The 20,584-nt window shown below is 35.3% G+C and overlaps 1 protein-coding gene across 2 annotated transcripts in view; it reads right to left on the bottom strand.

The window, feature by feature from the left end:
• Window positions 1-20,584, bottom strand: part of LOC122806913 (stereocilin-like) — a 608,237-nt gene that overhangs the window by 446,136 nt on the left and 141,517 nt on the right. For both annotated transcript variants that reach the window (XM_044077724.1, XR_006365569.1), the window contains exon 8: window positions 30-197. In XM_044077724.1, the coding sequence (XP_043933659.1) occupies window positions 30-197 (168 nt within the window). The remainder of the gene's footprint in view (window positions 1-29; window positions 198-20,584) is intronic.

Below are 20,584 nucleotides of genomic sequence, written 5' to 3'. Positions count from 1 at the left end.
ACATATTCGTACTCATGACTTGAACGTACCTCTAAAGATTGTAGAACAGCTGCTCTCTGAACTGGAAGACTCTCAGACAAAAACTGCTTCAAACAGGGACATGCCCTTTCCAGTGCTGAAGGAGGTAGTTCTTGGAGGAAAGTGTGGCTCAGACCAAACCACAAGGGATGTAGCTCACATAGTTTATTCAGTGTCACCTGAAATATCAATGCCAATACAGAAAAATAAGTCATGAATGTTTCTTTTCCAACATTTTATTTGTATAATTAAAAATGGATGGTTTAAGAAATCTGATTACTCTTAACACAACACTTTGCTAATTTCTTAGGAAATATGTAGGTGTTAATGCACCATTTTTATGCACTATAGTCAACATTTTTGAAAGATTAAAATAAGACTATCAAGGCCAGATATAATAACTTCATAAAATGGTCAAGAAAACTCAGCATTCACATTAGTACTTACCTAAGCAGCGTATCTTTTCTGTGGACACATAAAAATATGACCCTCCCCTGGCCAAATACTGACTGCAACATAAATATATTTATGGGCAGATACGGAGCAGGTCATTATTTATTTTATTTATTTATTTATTTGCATTTTTTTTTTTTACCGGGAGGTCTAATGGGCCGGAGTGAGACCATTTTCAGTAGAGGCCCGGGGAGAAAAGCTCCAAAAACAAACTAACATGATAAAGCTACAGAATCAAAACAAAATCAAATGGCCATGATACAGAACACTAAACTACAGATAGGTGATACAATAAAATAGATAGTATATAAGTCATACAAATACAAGGTTACAGTGAGTAATAATAAAATGATTTTATATATACAAGACAAACATGAGTGCAAATGATGACATAGAAAATTAGTTTGCGTATGAACTTGCAGTAGAGAGGAAATAATGGAGGGTAACAGTTAATTAGGCTGAGAGTAAGGTATAGGCTTAGAGCATTAGCTATAGAGGCAGCAAGATTAAATAGAAGATATAGTAGCTAAATGCTGATATGTAGGCAGATTTTGTGTGGCTGGGTGGCACATATTAGGACTTAGTAAGTTGGAAACACTGAATATATATATATATATGAGGAGTCAGAGCCGTAAGTGAGATAGGGAGGAAGGAAAGGATGAGCTGAAGAAGTAGGAAGGCTAGGAATATTGGGTTCTTTTATATGTCATCCATCACATATATGGTTTCTGCATTTCAGCTGAGATGCAATACTTATGCTGACTTTGACTTAATACTAATACTGAATATTTATACTTACTGAGACAATACTAATACTGAACCAAATCACAAAACAGAATAACACTGCAATGTTCATAGAAGACTGATCACCCTCTGAAATAAAAAAATGAAAAACAGTGCAGCAATCAAATGTACATGCAAGAACATTGCTAAAACAGACTTGTTACAGTATGGTGTTACAGTAAGGTTCATGCAGATGAACCACACTGTTAAAACAATCTCAGGTTGCTCAACCTTGGAGGAAGCAGATGTCTCAGTTTTCCAACTAAATGAAGTTTCATTACTTTACAGTGCTACACACCTCCATCTATGAATGAACATTCATTAGCCTGCAGACTCAGTGTGTCTTAACTCAGACTGATAGTTTGAAGAACACCTATTCATCAGCATCCATTCTATCTACTGGTCACAAACCTTCTGGGTGTCCTTCACATGGCCAAGGCTATGCTGGGAAATTTTTCATGGGATCACTACAGTTGCCATGTTACCAGAGAGGCAAACTCAATTATTATATGTAAAGACTGTGTTCTGAATTGTGACAAGGAAAAGTAAAACATTCACCTCTTTGAAAACCATCGCCGAACTAGATAAATAGTGTCATAAATAGAATCAGAGCACAGACATGGCCAAAAAACAGACTAAGTGGTGGTACCCATTTTAAGTTTGAATACAGTGAAAAACTGACAAAAATAGCGAATAAAGTACAGGATAAAATGTCCCTTTGATGGCTAAATAAGACAATTTCCTTCTTTTTATGTCTGTGTGTCTTTGCAGTTCTAAATCATGTAACTATAACTAGAGACTATTCTGACTTGCCTCCTCACAATGTAAGATTGTGCAGAATAGAAGGATTAAGTGCTCCTGTTAGGTAGCAGTGGTGATGTTGAGAAATGGCAGATCATAACACTGCAACCAAAATCCAGAAAGCTAAGAAACACTGAAACATGTAACCAAACATAAAACAATCTATTCCTGGATTTGGTGAAGACATTTGATACAGTGACACACAAGGTAGTTATTGAAGCACTCAATAATAAGAAGTAAGATCCATATTTTATATAGTATATTAATAATTGGCTGAACAGAAACTTTTCAGTAACCTTAAAGAGAGTGGACTCTTATGTGTTTGCGGTAACCAGTGGTGTCCCCCGGTGATTAGCATTGGAGTATTTCTGTTTCATACATTTATGTCATCAATGCCTGCAATTAGTAAAGGCTGGATCTTCAGATTTGTCAGTGACACCAAGGTTGCATATATGGCAGCATCACTAGATGATAAGGTGTTACAAGACTGAATGGATGCATTATTTATAACGACTAATAAAAATCAGGTAATATCCAGTACTAAGAAATGCAAAGGAATGCATATACTGAATGGAATAATATAGGTTTCCCATATGTAATAAATAATGGCTTTATCTCTGACTCCTCAACCTTTAAGGATCTTTGAGTTACTGTTTCTGACAAATTAAAATGCAGTGAAAAATCAGTTATAGGAAAAGTTTTTGTATATTAAGGTTGACTGTATATACCATCTCCTCCAGACACAAAGATGTTTTGCTCCCATTGTTTAAAAGCACAGTGACCTGCTATGGAGTACAGGGGTGGCTTTATAACTACAGATGTAAGGATAAAGGAAAGTCGGGGCACGTTCAAGAAATACTTTATAAAACAGACTTTGAATGTCATAGATTTAACCTATGAAGAATACCTTAAAAAAATAGACATTTAAAGTGTTAGGTACCGGTATAATGGAAGTGACTAAATCCTGACATATAAATCTTCTACTGATATTTTTCTACAGGTATTTCTGGGAATTAGTTTTGATTCTATCACACTGATAACACACACCAGAGAGTTGATTCCATGGTCACAGATCTGGGAACCTATGCGAACATCAAACTGTCCTTTGATCACCAAATGCTCACTACCATACAGAAGTCCCTTTTCATTCCACAGCTTATTTCTAAAGGTATGTCATCTAGGTCTAGGGATGTAATCATTCCACTGAACTCATTCTCTCACCGGGCCCATAAGTGAATATAATGCCCCATTCGGCATGCACCTGTTCAAACTCTTGTGTCAACTAGAGTGAACATAATTCCTTCTCACTAAAATAATCAAGGACTTAAATCACAAAAACTAAGCAGACCATCTCGAAGCTGTGTCCCTCTTCTCGGCATCATATAGATTGCTATCCGGTGACCTCTGTCTCACATTTACAGCCTTAACATACCCTATCCTGTCAGACCTATTACACATTCACAAGTCCACTGGTACCATGAACACATGCTCAAGGAATCTCAGTGTCTTTTCCAACATGGACAGAACATGTTGGAGGGACAGATATCTATCACAAAGAACGCCTCTTTTATGGAACTGTCTTCAACTCCACATAAAACAAAATACTTTTTCTACTCCATTCAAACGTAATTTGGATAAATGGATGGGAATCACAAATTCACTCCCAGTTCAGCACCCATATTCCTTAGATATATATGTAGGGAACAAGCAAATGCCCCAACATATCTCCTTGTTCTTCCTGCCCCTGGGTTGTTTGACACAAAATATAAGGGCTAAAAACTACCATGGGAATGTAAGACTGAGCTTTTTAAGAATCTCAGAGATCAATAGCTTAGTAAGTACCCATGAAATGCCAGTGAATAGTAGAAATTAACAGTAAGACTTGTTCACTGCAAAAGATCTTGTTTCTGTATTGGCTATAGGATGTGTTGGAACAAGATTAATCTATTTATTAGACAGATGGACATGTTAATTAGCTGTGGGCAAAAAAATATTTATGGTTTGATGAATTTTGTTGCATCTTTAATTTATGCATTATGGCTTCTAATGACCTCTTATGAGGTGTTTAGCTTGTCCCATTCTGTAAAATTTGTAAAACTGTAAAATCATATAAATTATGAAGTTAACAAACCAAATGGAAATAAACAATATTTTCCAAAAATCAGTTTTCCATTCTCCAGGACTGCACAGCCTTGCATTTAGTATATGTTTATGGGGGGGGGGTACAGCCTCCACATGTAAATACAGGGTGCTACTCCCCTGAAAAATGTTATTTTCATTTGGTTGTGTCATGCTCATGTTTCTGTACATAGTTTCAGGCATATATATCTCCAGCGTTATCTTGTTTTAGCTTCAGTTATTTTAGTTTCAGTCTTTATTAACACTCAGATTTTTGGATTCAGTCTTATGACCTTCATTGATTTAATCTTTAGTTTTCTGATAAGGAAGTCTGGTGTCATCCTCACTGAGCTGAAATAAAGGAAAATTTAGTAGAATAAAATCATATATATATTTTTTACTCCTCTGTAGCAGTTGAATATCATTTCATATTTAAGGGCTGGACCTGTATTCTTATATAAAAACAATTTATTGCCACTAAATGTTATCATTAAGCTAAGGATGTACTTAAGCTCATTAACAACCATGCCTAGTAAATATCCCTCATTAGGAAGGTCTCCCCTCCCCCCAACATCTATGTATCCCTGCTGTCATGATAACAACAAAGGTACAGCTTTCTCATGCTTTCAAATAATTTACTAATTAAAATATTTCTACACAGGGAATGGCATTTTAAGGCAGAATCAAGTCTTTGAACTCTACCCATGCATAGTTAATGAACAGTTGGTACGTTTTCTTCTGAAGCTCAGTGCAGAATCCCCACATTAATGAACAGGCTACTTTGACACTTTAGTTATGCATTTTCATTAAACATCTTCAAATCATCCTGCCAGGATGCAGAAATTCTTCATGTGTGCATTGTTATCGTAGCCAGCTAGAACATTTGTGAATATTCTACTTAATGTTGACCTTGTATGTATTCAAATTATACATCTGTTTTTATCAATAAGGCAAACTTGGCTATAATGTTTATTTTCTGCTATGATCTGGAGGAATTCAACAGTAAGACAAACTGATGCATAGATAGAGAATGGTGAATAATGAACTTAGTATGCTAGCAAGATGTGTCCCATTTGCACACACTTTAAATTCAGTAAGACAAGTGTTCTTTCTTAGCGGACAGAAAAACTCTTGAACAAAGTTTGCTCTTGGCTATATCCCACAGAGCAATAATTATAGAGAAATGCCATTTTAATTTCCTGGTCAAATTTCCCACTTCATGTGGCATTAATTATTGGGGACATGCTGCAGATAATGACAATATAAGAGAAAGCAAAAGGGGCATAGAGCTATTCCAGTGGATGCACTAGTCAACAAAGTTCAAACTCAACTATTGTATTTATTAAAGTAGATGTAACTGGGATATTGTATGACAGTGTCATTTTTAATTAACTTGGGGTTAGTTAATGCTAATAACTTTACAAATGCATTAATGTATTTTGGTCTACTTTTTAAATGTATAGTTCTCAAGTTTAGTTTCCTCCTACATCCCAAAGGCAATAATGCATGCAAGTAGGTGACTTAGCAATGTCAGAACTGCCCCTTTGTCTGTTTGTTTAGGTACCTTTGTCCAGCAGTGCAGTACCCAGTCCAAGACTAGTTTTCTGCCTTACATCTATTGTTTACTTTTCTCTGGCTTCCCACAGCCCTGAAATGAACAAAGCAGATAATGGATAAATATTTAAAAATCTACAAAAATATTGTTAAACTATCTTACTCTTCACTACTTCTATTTGATTTGTTTGCATCAAAATATACCAAGTGATAACATTAAATTGGAACTTGGAAATGTAAACTTTTTTCAACATGATTCTCAGAATGTTATTTCTAATATTCTGGCTCAGAAGTGTATAATTAATAGAAAAAGAAATACTTAAAATAATATTCTTTTCTCCAGATAATTTTAGCAATGATTGCAAAACTGAACTGCATACTTTTCAAACATTATGACCATAACCAAAAACCTTTTCATATAAAATGCATTAATAAAAAACCTGTGCATACACCTAACAATGGTAATCATTTGAAATGTTAGGACTTGTTAGAGTGAGTCCTGAAATGCGAAAAATGAATAGCTAAAAGAACGGACTTGCATATAAAATACAAACATAAATAGGAAAATACGAATTAAGTGGCAAACAAAGATTGATTTCTGCACTGCAGGACATCCCAGATTAACAAACATGTTGCCATTTTGTTAATAACTCCTTGCCTTTTCTAATACTGCCTATTATTAGCTGGTAAGTTGCTTAGTTAAAGAAGGCAGACCCAAAAAAGGTTAAGGAGGTATGAGTGTGAACTGGAATTTTTCAAAAAAGGCATTTTAGGCTCTTCCCAAGGACCATACTTGAAACATTAATTTGCATTTCCTAAAGTTGTCCTCACAGTCAACCCATATCTTTCCCATAGGCTTCTGCTTCTGCCATGCATATGTCAAGAGTGCTGGGAAATTTATGTACAGTACATTTTAAGACAGATTTGCCTCTTAAATGTTAATTCAGACAACCCATTTCATAATGTAGCAGTATCTAGCATGATGCAGACTCTTGCCCTTAATCTTAAAGTGTTTCCGACCAAGAACTGCAACAGCTGCTTATAGTTAGTACTGCATTCACATCGGCTTTCCACTCAAGGTAAGTAACCGCTTGGCCATCCTGTTGAACTTTACCCCTTACCCCCGCGGTAGTGCAATCTCAGAGTTGGTATATTTAATTAGGGGGTGTAGGGGGATGTGGGTATAATTTTGTTTGTTTGTTTTTTTTTGGGGGTGGCCAAGCGGTTACTTACCTCGAGTGGACAGTCAGTGTTCTGGCTGTCAGTCTTCTGGTCTTTTGTTCCTCTCGTATCGGTGAATTGAAAGTCGGTAATGTGGTTGTTCAGGTAAGTAAAGTAGACCCCATATTTTAATAGCATTTCTTTTTTCATTCTCTAAAAGCTTCCATGGGAGGACATAATAATGTTCATTCATTATATTCAAATACTATTTTTTCCTATTTTTCTCAACATTTATATTCAATTTTCATAAAAAATGTTTTGATATTCTTTTAGATCTTTACTTACATGATTTTTACATCTTTCCCTAGATTTATCCTTTCCCAAAATGTTTTATGTTTAACATTCAATATATGTTCTAAGTTCCTATTCTCTTTTTTAAATCCTACCAAAGCTCTATATATTCAAGGAAGCTGCATGAAGAATTGGCTTGATTAACCCTAGTCCCTCATCATCTTCTTTAAAATACAAGATCCCTCTTCTAATTGGATTTAGCCTAGATTTCCATATAAAAGAAAACAGAATGCACATTATTTCTTTTTCATACTTGGACTGGATTGTATACACATTTGTTAAACAGACCAATTTGATTAAAATAATCTAATTTATTAAGTATACTTTTATATGACATTTTATATTATTCCTAAAACATGCACATATCTTTCAATTTCTGCATAATTTTCTCCTGATCCAGATGTTATTCCCAATATGTCTATAACTTCATCATTAAACTGAATACATTCTTTCTGTTCCTTAAATCTAAACCCTTTACTTTTGTCTCTATTTATACATAAACCAAGTATTTTTAAATAGCTATTTATCTTTTTAATTCCTTCACCCATCGAGTCCTTATTCTTAGTAATTAAAGCTATATCATCTGCATAAGTGAGAATTATTGAAATATATATTTCTTCTGTCATCTTACAAATTGTAACATCTAATACTCTATTCATTTTTACTGACATCAATCATTCATAACAAATGCAAATAAATACTACTTGTAGGACATCCTTGCCTTATCCCACACTCTGTCACTATTTTTTCACTCAACCATATATTTAAAATTACTCTCACATTATTCTTCTCATATATTGACTTAATTATTTTATTATCTTTTCACTTATATTATAATCCCTTAATTTATCCCATAAACATTCCTACTGTATTTTATCAAATGCTTTACTCACATCTACTACCATAACTTTAGTTCCCACCTTTTTATTTATAATATCATCTAGCACCTCTCTTATTATTTATAATAAATCCTGACTTCCTTTCCCCTTCTTACCAAAAAGTGTATATTTAAGTAATTTGTCTACTTTATTTGCTATTCTTTTACTTATAATTCTCATAAAGCTGTCATAATCAGTATTATTCAACACTATTCCTCTCTAATTTTTATATCATCTGTTTCTCCTTTTTTTCATGTAAATTTCATATATGTACATACTTCTTTTTCTACCACTCCTGCCTCTAAACATTCATTCAATACCTCCACAAAGCACACTTTTTGCCATTCTTCCATATTATTATACATGTGATATTCATACCATCCATTCCCATAGCTTTCTCTAAGTTAATTTATTTTAAACTTTCATTTAATTCTTGGTGATCCAAGATGGTGGGCGTCTGAGTGGTACCCTCTCCTTATAGCTCCAGTATCTATCTTCTGGTTGTACTGCTTAAATTAAGTAAATACAGGCGGTCCTCATACTTCTCGCTAAATCTACCTTTAACTGACTTCTGTGAACTAAACTGGGGACATTAGAACTACATTAACTGTAAATAAGGGCTGTTATCAAGCATCTGCCATGCGCTATCGTTCCTGCACGTGGACTATTAGAGGCCTGAACTCCAGCACTATACCTAGTGACAGCTCCGGAAAGTATAGTAACACAAATAGCAATGAACAGAATGGCTAAGGAAACGGAAGGTATGGACGTTCAAACCACTAAGTCTAAACTGTCAGCTATCACTACTTCTCCTGAAAAAGATGCCAAAAGACTGAGATCATCCAAATCTGTACCGGACAACCCTAAAGAACCGGTTAAGCAAAAATCTGAAAACACCTTAGTAATGGAGGAGCTAAAATGTGCTCTTGCACCCTTACAAGATGCCATACAAGAATTATCGGCCAAATTCAACACTTTTGACACAACTATACACAAAATGATGAACAGATTGGATCTGGTTGATGAGAGATCCAAGGCAAATGAGTTTGAAATTCATTCACTAAAAGAATCTCTCCAAATAAAAGACCAAACAATTAGCTCTATGCAATCCAAGATCGTCGACCTGGAAGCGCGAAGCAGAAGAAATTATTTAATTATTAGAGGCTTAAATGAAAAATACGAGCCTAGCCAACTAATAGATGTTGCAGCTCAAATATTTACCTTTCTCTGCAAAGAAACAAGTTCCGCTTATAAATATAGCATTGAAAGAGTCCACAGAGCACTCCGAAGACAACAATCAACATCACTGCCAAGACCGGTCTATGTGAAATTGCTTAATTTTCAGGATGTCCAAACCATTCTGACAGCCTTTAGAAAAGTCAAGAAACTCAGTTGGAACAACCAGTCGCTAATAATTACTCAGGACCTTCTCCTAGAAATTAGGGAAATGCGTCGGAAACTGGCTCCCTACTGCGCTGATCTCATTCAACGGAAGATTAAATTTCAGATGAAGTTCCCTGCAACCCTGACCTTTGTATATCAAGAAATTAAACTTTCCATGTCATCTCCGAGTGAAGCCAAAGCTATATTTATTAAATATTTCAGCTCAGATCCTTCCAATTAAGCTTCAGGAACTTTGTTCATGTTAGCAGATATACTCAGAGGACTCCTTTAGGTGGGACGCTCAGGCAGCTCTAGCTGCGGCACACTCAAGAGGAAGAAAGCCTCGCGTATCCGATTTCAGAGGGTACGGTCGCCGTGTGCCTTAGGATCTCTATCTAATGGGGCTTCTCTGTAGTAAGACGGAAGATTTTCTGAACGAAGAGGTTTAACTTGTACACCTTGAGCTTCATTTCTCTGCATGTAAATATGAGAACATAGCTATCATCGCCAACCTGGGTAACTCATTGCTCTGATATACCCAACGCAGCCCTTGTTGCATATGGCGATCGGATCATTAATGCTCCCATAAAGACTGCATAATTGTCCATCGACAAGATGATAAACCTCTCAGGACTTGCAACTATAGTTGGGAACTAAATAATGATTTCTTGAAGAGACACCTTTTTTCTTTTTTTTTTTTTTTTTTTTTTTTACTGCTTTTTTTTCTCTTCTGAGTGCCCACCTTTTAGCTGTTCTTAAGTGGTTTACATAGTTAAGTTGCATCTGTATTGAAGTCTGTCTACAAGTTAACTTAATACGGTACTATTTTATTAGCCTTAGGCTACTTTATAGGTATACTGGATGCTAATAGGAGGTTAAATAGGGATGTGATGTCCGGGCTTGGACTTGTTAGGAGTTTGTATGATTTTTGTAAATATTGTATTTTCTCTATTGTACTTGTTAGGGTTAAAGTGTTTATACATTATTTAATCGTAGATTTAATTATAATGTTTCACTTATGCACTCTCTCAATTGCTATAGTAGGGTGGGTATGCACGGATCTAGGATTGAGGGGTTTGTGTGCCATATACTTGTATTTTGCTGCCTTAATTTTATGGTCTATAAATATTAATGATAGTCCTTCACTACTTTTTGTTCCCTTAACCCCATACATACATGTACTCAGTTTTAGATCTCATCATATTTGGTTATTATAACTAATGTCAATATGTCTAATGTAACCAGTAGTTTGTCAGTTTCATCATGGAATGTTAGGGGACTCAATAACAGGGATAAAAAAAAACTTGTAATGCACCTATTACTTAAAGCCAAGTCTGATGTGTGTTTTTTACAGGAGACTCACTTGCTAAACAGTGAATGGGCAAATGAAAACAAGAAAGCATGGGTTAGAGATATTATTTCCTCTGGATCTGTTAGCAATTCCAAAGGGGTGGCAATAGTTATTAAACAAGCCTTCCAACCACAGATTATTTTGAAAAGGAATGACCAAGAAGGCAGATGGTGCTTTTTTACCTGCTCTATGCAGGCGCTAGATTACCCATTATTATTTCTTAATGTCTATGGCCCATGTTCAGAGCAATCAGACTTTATTATGACTATCTATAACCTCCTTCTTAAATTCCCAAATCATAGATTCATAATTGGAGGTGACTGGAATGTGGTCACCAATCCTCAGGTGGATCGTTCATGTAGGTTTAGGTCTGGGAACCCAGTGAATTGTAATGCCCTGATAGATCTGATTGAAGATTTTGATTTAATTGACCCGATTGCCTTCAGTACCAGTGTCCCTGACTACAAACACAATCACTTCATGTACTTTTCTAAATGCCACCAGTCGTGGTCCCGTATTGATTACTTCTTAATCTCAAGCTACTTTAATAACAGGAAAATTAAGTTTTCAATAGAACCCTGTTTCCTTTCAGACCACTCGAGAATAAATTTGGAAATAAACTTAACTCATATCACAGTACATAAAACTCCTACTTGGTCACTAAACTGTAACCTTCTGAAAGATCAATCTCTAGGTAACGACATCAGAATGACTCTTAATGATCTTTTTGGAGTAAAACAGGATGAAACTATCTCCTTTGACATTAGATGGGCAGCAGCAAAAGCTGTACTCAGGGGTATTTGTATTAAAAAAGCGAGTTTTCTTAAAAAAATGCGTGCTAACAGGTTAGCCGAGTTACTACTAGACATCAATCGTCTGGACAGAAAGCTGATTGATAGTTACTCTGTGGACACGGAGAAAGAATTAACTGCTAAACAAAAAGAACTGTTTGACTACCATCAATCTAATCTGTCCATTTGGGAATTCAGATATATAGCGAAATTCTCAGAATATATACAAACCCCTTCCAAAGCTCTGGCGAAAATAATTCTCAGTTCACCTAGATCTCCTAGAATATCTTGCCTTCAGTATAATAATCGGTCTTATAGATCTGATGAAAGTATTATTCAGCTATTCCATCAAATGTACTCTGAAATTTTCGCAAATAGCAATTTTATGACCACAAAGGAAGAGATGGGGAAGTTTCTAGATGGGATTACTTTTCCGAAAGTGACCAGATCACAAAAAGACTTACTCTCGGCCCAGATAACTGAAAAAGAAATTCTTGAAGTTATTGATAAGTTAAAATTAGGGAAAGCCCCCGGCCCAGATGGATTTCCGTCGGAATTTTATAAATCATTTAAAGTTACTTTGGCCCCTATCTTACTAGATTTATTTGAATCCCTTGCTATGAACGGTATTGTGAACCCATACATTAATTATTCTAAAACTATCTTGATTCCCAAAAATGCCTTGGATACTACCAATCCCTAAAAAGCAAAAAACTCTGGAAGAGTGCTGTTAAGTATCCAAAGGTTTAATAAAATAATAACATAAAAACACACAAACTTCAGAGAGATTAGCGCTTTCTAGTGTTAACCCTTCATCAGATGGAAACAAATGTTACAAAGCACCATTTAAAATAAAATACAACCAATGAGCAACTGATAAAAATCAGTAAAAAACCCGCCTATTTTTTATGGTGGGTTTTATGGGGACAACATCATTTAGCCCTGGGTTCCTGTGTGCCATAAACTCTACAATCTTTCTAGACTCAATTAGTTCTGTATACTGTTTAATATCACCTCCCCTCTTATTGAGTCTTACATTTACTATGGCCCTAAAGGCAAAACAATGTGTGGGATATTCATTAACATGTCTAAAAAGAGCATTGTGTGTATCTTTGTTTCTGATGCTAGATAAATGTTGCAGTATTCTTACTTTAAACATACTGTTAGTCTTGCCCACGTAAAAACATACTACCAATCCCAATAACTATAGACCGATATCACTTATGAATGTTGATATCAAAATTCTCTCCTCCATACTCGCTAATAGACTAAAAAGAGTAATGAAAGATTTGGTTTCCCCAGAGCAAGCTGGGTTTATGGGAAAGAGACATACATGGGACAACACCCTAACATTAGAATCTATTATAAAAATAACCAAGCAGGATCGAAATCCTAGATATGCCCTGATATTGGACGCTTGTAAGGTCTTTGATAGGGTGAACTGGGACTTCCTGTTTCTGGCTCTTTTGAAATTTGATCTCCCTATTGAATTCATTAACCTAATCAAGGCTTTGTATAAGGGCTCATATACTCGCCTTTACATAAACAGCATATACTCGAATCCCATTAAGATAACTAATGGCACTAGGCAGGGATGCCCCCTCTCTCCTCTATTGTTCAACCTATATTTAGAGGTTTTGCTGCTTTTTGTTGTACAGAAATCCCACCATGCTATTCCTAGGATCTGTAATTTGAATGTCAGATTTACCGCCTTTGCAGACGATCTTAATCTGTATTTTATGCACCCATCCAATGATGCTATGAAATTAATAAACTCCTTAAATACTTTTGCTGCGGTTTCTGATTTCAAGATAAATACCAATAAATCCCTTATTTTCCAGATTAACCCTGCAGCACATAAACCTCATCTTTTTCCAGTTTTGCCTATGCGTACTTGTCACTCTTTAGACTATTTAGGTGTCTCATATGATCATTCATATTCCTCTATTCTTCAAGCTAACTTATCTAGGGTTTGGACCTCTATCTCGCAGAATATGATGAGATGGCAACTATTAAAGCTCTCCACTCTCTCAAAAATTTCTGTTGTTAAAATAAATATACTCCCCAAAATCCTTTGTCAATGTAATTCTTCCCTATCCCCAGTTACAATTACCTTCATTAAGAAGATGCAGAAAGAGATTGTAAAATTTGTCTGGTACCCAAAATCGGTTAGAATGTCATATCATAGACTTACGCTTCCTAAATCAATGGGAGGTATGGCGATGCCCAACCTCACCCTATATTATAGAATTATTCATGCCAATAGAATTTTGGCTATTGCCAGTTATACCCCTGATTCCCCATTATGGACTCCTCTGTGGATTAAACTATGGTACAATTATACTATTAGTAATAACATTAATCCCAAAACTTTACCCTTCTTGACGAAGACTTCCATCAAAGAATTCAAGTTACACAACATACTAAAAGGTCTAATTAACACTTTCCAGGAACTATTTAAATCTATGGGATTAGCTAGTGCCCTCCTATTGTTTCAGCCCTTTCATCTTAATCCCAATATTAAAATGGGGGGCCAGATGATAAACTTAAATAACTTTCCCCTTATTAAGGACTATACGTTATGGGAGCTTTATAAATTCAAGCATCTTTCACTAACGGAGCTTAGAGAAACTCTTTCTCTGTCCAAAGCCTATAATATTATACTGAGGCAGTTACGGGACGTCACTTCTTCTTTTCTTTTAAACCAACATAGTTTTGATGCTGAGATTGATGCAGTTACACATCTTCTACAAAGCCTAAACTCCAAGAAGCATATGCTTTCTATAGCATATAAAGCATTCTCCTCCTATTTATATAGAGATGAAATTATTTTCGCGGACTATTGGAATAGACAAGGTATAAGTATATCCCCACAACAAAAAATGCGGTCGATTAATCTTACTCTCAAGCACTCCCCGTTTAAGAAATTTACCTTTACTCAATTCATGATTACAAATAATTTCTATATAACTCCAATTCATTTAAATAAATTCAATTCATCTATGTCCACTTCATGCCCCTGCTGTCCGCACCCCCAAGCTGATATTATTCATATATTATGGTTTTGTAAATATGCTCATAACCTATGGTGTTCTCTTAAGGTTAGACTAAGTAAAATGGGATACCATAAATCAACATTATCCTGGGAAATGGCCTTGCTTCATATTACCAATATCAATATGACACCTCTTAGACTAAAGTATTGATCACCATCTGCCTTCTAGTTAAGTTTTACATTACCAAACATTGGATGGATCACTCCAAACTAACGTGGGGGGGGCTTCAGAAACCTGGCAATTACGTATATATCCTCTCAAAAAATTATAATTGTTAGTCCTCATAAAAGACTGGAGAACCAGAAACGCTGGGATTTTATTTTTCTACTTTTGGCCGAAGTCTGATGGGGGCATGTTAATTATACTAGTGTGAAACCGGGAATCTCTAACCTGTGCTGGACGTTTAATGAGATCTCCTCTTATTATGTTTCCTGCTCCCTGTTGAGGAACATATAGAAAGGGGGCTTTATGTTTTATTGCTGGATAAGTGAAGGTATTGGCACTTTGTATATAGTTTTCCTTTGCCTTTTAGTAGTAGATTGACTTGCTAGGTTTTTGTGGTTTGTCTTGATTTGTTTTTTATAATTCTTATGTAACCTTTGATATTTCTTAACTTCTGGCTTTATGTGATTATATATAAATTGAAATAAAGAATATTTGGAAAAAACTTCCATTTAATTCTTCTATATTTAAGTTTTTTCCAAACTCTCATTATCCTCCTTACTCTGTGTTTTAACCTCCAAGTTTGCCTTTCTTTTATCTTCATTTACAAAAGTATTCTCTATATGCTTCCTTATTACCTCAAATATTTTATCTTGCATAGTTATTCTGTCCTTCACTATTTTTCAGTTATGTTATTATACTCTTATTCTCTTTTCCTAATTTATTGAAATACAGACCCATGTCTTCCTTTTTCCTTGTAAGAAATATCTTTGTTTATATAATATCTTCTTAATCCTCTCCTGATTTCAATCATACATTTTCTTTTCCTTTTCATAAAAAGTTATCTTATCTCTTAGCACTTCTCTAAATATTTCCTGAGTCAATTGCCTACATATATATTCATTTTTCTCTCTTTCTCTTCTTGACTTGGCAATCCAAAAAAGCATTTTTGTACTTTTCATAACAATTTAGCCACCAATTCTTCCAATTTTCATATTAAATTCTCATATCTATATGATCTTTCCATAATTTAATAATCTCCTTCATATCTTCTTCTTCTAAATCATTTTCATTAAGTCTCAACACCTTTACAATTCTTACATATCCTTCCTACTCTTGCACTTCTATACATACAGCTAAATGATTTGAAAAACTTGTTACCTTTATCCCTTTTTGCACAATTGCCAAAATATCAGATAGTGGAAAATAATCAATCTCCATTCTTATTTCATTTCTTTTATATGTCCAATGTATGTTATCCCACATATATAACTTTCCACTTTTCATTATCTCCTACACATTCTTAACATCACTTCTTTCTTTTTCTTAAATCACAATTAAAGCCCCCTACTAATATTATGTCCATATTAATTCCTACATAATTTAGAAATTTTAAAAATGATATTTCTTTCTTTGTAACATATGCATATAGTATAATAATTCTGTACACCTTTTTTGAAACTGAGATCTATCACCCCATTCTTCCCAATTTTACTATTGTAATATCTAATTTTTTATATTTTTCTCACATAACACACCTATTCCTGAGATCCCATATTCCAGATAAGGTTTCTACCCCACAACACTTCATTTTGTAACATTTCCTCTTCTATTAACACTCTCATATCTTGTAATATAATTATATGCATATCAAGTGTTGCACACAATTCCAATACACCTATTCATCTTCATCTTTTCAGAAAAAAAGATGATCTCCTCCCACTTTTATCCTTCCACTTTTATTCTTTACCAGTTTTATTTTCTTTCACAATTACAATTTCAAATTTCCTTTTTCTCACCTTGACCCTTTTCCCTATACATTTTTTCCTCACTACTTGCCAGTTTACACATTCCTCTTCACTCGTATCTTACACTGTTTCTTCTCTTTTATGCAATTCATTTTTGACCACTGTTACTTCTTTATTACTTTCATGTCTAGTAATTTGCCCTCCATTCTCCTTTCCTGTATCTTTTTTAATATTACATACAGATTCATGTGTCTAATCTTGTTCTATCCTTCCATATGTGCCCAGTTTGCCCACATTTTTATATATTATATCTCATTTCTTAGCTTCATGCCCTGGCTTACAACAAATAAAACATTTTCATTGATCACAGTTGCTAAGCAAATGATTATCCTTTCCACAGGAAAACCATGTTTTCAGTTGTCCTCTTTATCTAACAAATCCTCTGTTACCATCAATATTTATCATACATGGAATATGTATAACATTTTCATTTTCTATTTTTAAATTACCTCACATTCCCAACCCCCAGTCCATAAACCTCTATCATCATATATTTTTATTGTGTCCTTACTTTCTTTATATAAAGTCTTTAAATAGTTCTTAACACTTCTTTTTCAACCTCCATTCTAAATTGCATGAAAATTCTTTTTTTAGTTTCTCTATGAAATGCTTGCACCACATAAAAGTTCCAAGGATTGTAGATCTTTTTTAACTCATACTGTTATGAAAACTTCTCCATATACTGTCCAATTTCAAACAAAATGTCACAATATGTTTCTTTATTAATGTAACTGAAAGCTCTTAATTCTGTGGGAGAAATAACCTAACCTCATATGTTTCCAGACCTTTTTCTTTTTTACTACTTAACCATATTACGGACTTCTTTTTCCCCACTTCTTTCACTTCTTCTGATTGACCTTTTCTTTACTGCAGTCTTCACCATCTCTTCCTCCAGTATCTTCTCTATTATGTCACCCAACAAAGCTGCAACCTTGCTTTCCAGTTCACTCTGATCCATCATCTCTTTTAAGTATACATCCTGCACCCCTCCCGATTGGAGGGTTATATCAACATACATTTGTACTGAATCTTCCTCCCTAAGAAGATTTTGTTGGAAGATATCTTCTGAATCCAGTAATGATTCAACCTCTACCCCATTTGGTGCTCCACACAGCTCTTGAGAAGTCTCGACTGTCTTCAACCTCTCTTGGCACACTGCTCCTTTTATACCATGCTCTGCCATGCACCTCTGCTCATCCGTCATCACTTCTCCACTCTTCACCTGTCTTCTTTATTCAACCTTCAAGGATTCATTTTCCCTTTGTGAATCTATTACACCTCCACCATCAACAAACTCCATTCTAGCTTCCTGCTTCTCTGAGCTGCCTTTGCACTCAGACCGGAAGCAGGAAGCGTCACACTCAATAGAGTCCCCATACACATAAGAGAAGGGGAACTTCCCCAATGTCTTGGCCAAGTGTTCTCTAGCAGTATAAATGCCACCTTGGGTCTTCCCCCTGAAAAGAGGCTATTAGACTACTGGGACTAATCCAGTCAACAAAGTATACATACATAAATAAATAAATTATGTCATGTTGGACATTTGATATCTGTTTAATAGAAAAGTAAATATCAGGAAGGTGAACAAATACAAGTATGCTTTGTGTAAATTGTTTTTGTGGGTGGGTGTAATTTTTCTCCTTTTTTCTGTTTTTAAGGGGCAATATGGATTTATTGAATAAGTGGGGAGAAGTGATAAAACATTTGTCAGTTTCTTAACACTGTAGGAAGAATTGAAATGCCAAGTTTGAAATGCAGTATATAAACACTATCTGATAAATCCATAGTTATTACTAGTGTACAAGATAAAAAGATGTTTACAATGGTGCCATCATTCAGTGCAAAAGTATTAAATGCACCATACATAAGGATTCTGAGTTTGTATGACTTAGAACTGATATGTTTATTTATGTATGCATTTTGCAATAAAAATTGCCTTTTTACAAAATTAAGAAAACAAGTAATCATGCCATAGTAGAAGAAAATGAGTGGAAGTAGCCAGAGATTTATTCAAGAAGTTAAATAAATCATTGCAAGCCTGTCCTTAGCAACTGCTATTTTGGTGTGCTTCTCAGCTGATGCCCAACTTGCCACCCCAACTATCCCTCCATGCTGGCTTCCTGGACTTTAGAGTATTTCAAACTAGGCATCATGAATATCTGCTATTACTGCATATTAAAAATAAAACAGTATGTTCATTCATTAGCTTATATTTTGTTACAAGACCTATTGAAACAGAAGCAACCTATTGGACACCTGGATTACTCCCAGAACCATTATTGCCTGTAGTTCCTCTTCCAGCATCTATTTAACTCACTCAGGTACACTAGGGCACAGAAATAAGAGGCCTGTTGGAGAAGTCGCTGAGGCCTGTTGTCTCCATAGTGTTTCATAAGGTGGGAACACCCTGACTTTCCAGTAAACAAATCCCCAAGCTCCTGTAATTTTGGCTGGATTTCCTGAAACTATGTAGGAGATAGCTGCACACTTCCCCCTTGTATCCCTCAACACTTTGTTGCCCTTTTCTCCCTCCTTTCTCCTCTTCACCTCATTTGACTCAAGCTTTACTTTTCTTCATATCCCATGGCCAACAAAACTATATACTGCAAGACTTTGTTTTGTATTTAGTATTTGTAACACTATGACAGTGCACAGGTACTACTCTTTTTGATTTTACTGCCTGAACTTTTGTCTCACATCCACTTACAATTGTGCTCTTTTATGCTACATATTATCCTGACTTACACTTCTTTGTAAGCTTGCTCTTAGATCATTACTGTTGCATTCATATTGATTAGAGTTTATTGGTTCTTTGGTTGTATTTCAACTATGCTAAGCCTGAAAATGTTCTAGCGTTTATCAGTTCACTACTTCAGTTAACAAACTTTAAATATTTTTATAGTTAAGTACTGTACACACACCACCATCTTTAGGAGGTACTGCACAGGGGTGGCTCGTGGCATCAGACTGCAGGACTGCAGCCCCCCCAGCTGTGTGAAGAAAAAGAAAAGACAACTTCCACAATAAAACATTTTTAAATAAAAAAAAAATGGCTGACGCTGTAAAAAAATGAGTCCGACTGGCTCACAAAATCCCGGAACTCGAACTGCGCATGCTCGTTGCTCAGCGAGTTCCGTTTTTTTTTATTTCCCTGAAGCTGGACTGTCTCAGACTGCTGTAAAGACAGTCCGGAGTAGGGAGAGTTCTGCATCAGTGTGGGATGCCCAGGAGTCTGTGCAATAACCGCACAGTAAAGTGGAAGGGGGAACGGACTGCCACATCCGCAGTCATGTACATGACGTGAATGGCAAGATGACTACTGATTGGTTCTCACTCTCTTTCTGAAAAAGAGAGTGAGAAACAATCAGTATAAGCAGGCAGTGCAGGACAGGACAGTTACTTTTTGTTTTGGTTACTTGCAGTTGCTGCTAGCGCTACCGTACGGTGTATCTGAGTTAGGATTGCTTGTAAACAGCTTTATTTAGGTGCTTGATTTACTAGTAAGAAAGGAAAAAGATTTCTGGATTCCTGAATCCTAGGCTATGTAAAAAAAAGCCTTTACTTAATCTGTTGTTGTTCGTGAAGGTCAGGAAACGGACAGTCTCAAACCCTTAATCACTGAGTCATCATCATCATTCATCAGTCTTTTTTTGAGGCAAGTGTGTAACTGAACTTGTAGTCAACATGCCTCTGTTTGTTATCAAGTCATGAGATTTTCCTTATTAGAGGTCTGGGTGGCACTGGCAGAGCTCCTTTTGTAACTAGATTATATGTAGAGCTCTGTATTATTTAATATATGTATCAAGCTTAATTGTATTACTACTGTGCACTTTTGGCATAAAATTATATGCATGTGTGTTACTTTCTACTCCCTAACTGTGTGCTTAAGGCACATATTTTTAAAGAAAAGAGAGTC

Source organism: Protopterus annectens, chromosome 7.part0 (assembly GCF_019279795.1).
Source record: "Protopterus annectens isolate FY-2018-M chromosome 7.part0, PAN1.0, whole genome shotgun sequence".
NCBI classification, from domain to species: domain Eukaryota; kingdom Metazoa; phylum Chordata; order Ceratodontiformes; family Protopteridae; genus Protopterus; species Protopterus annectens.
The sequence above is the reverse complement of the archived record's forward strand: the minus strand, read 5'-3'. Positions and strand labels throughout refer to the sequence as shown.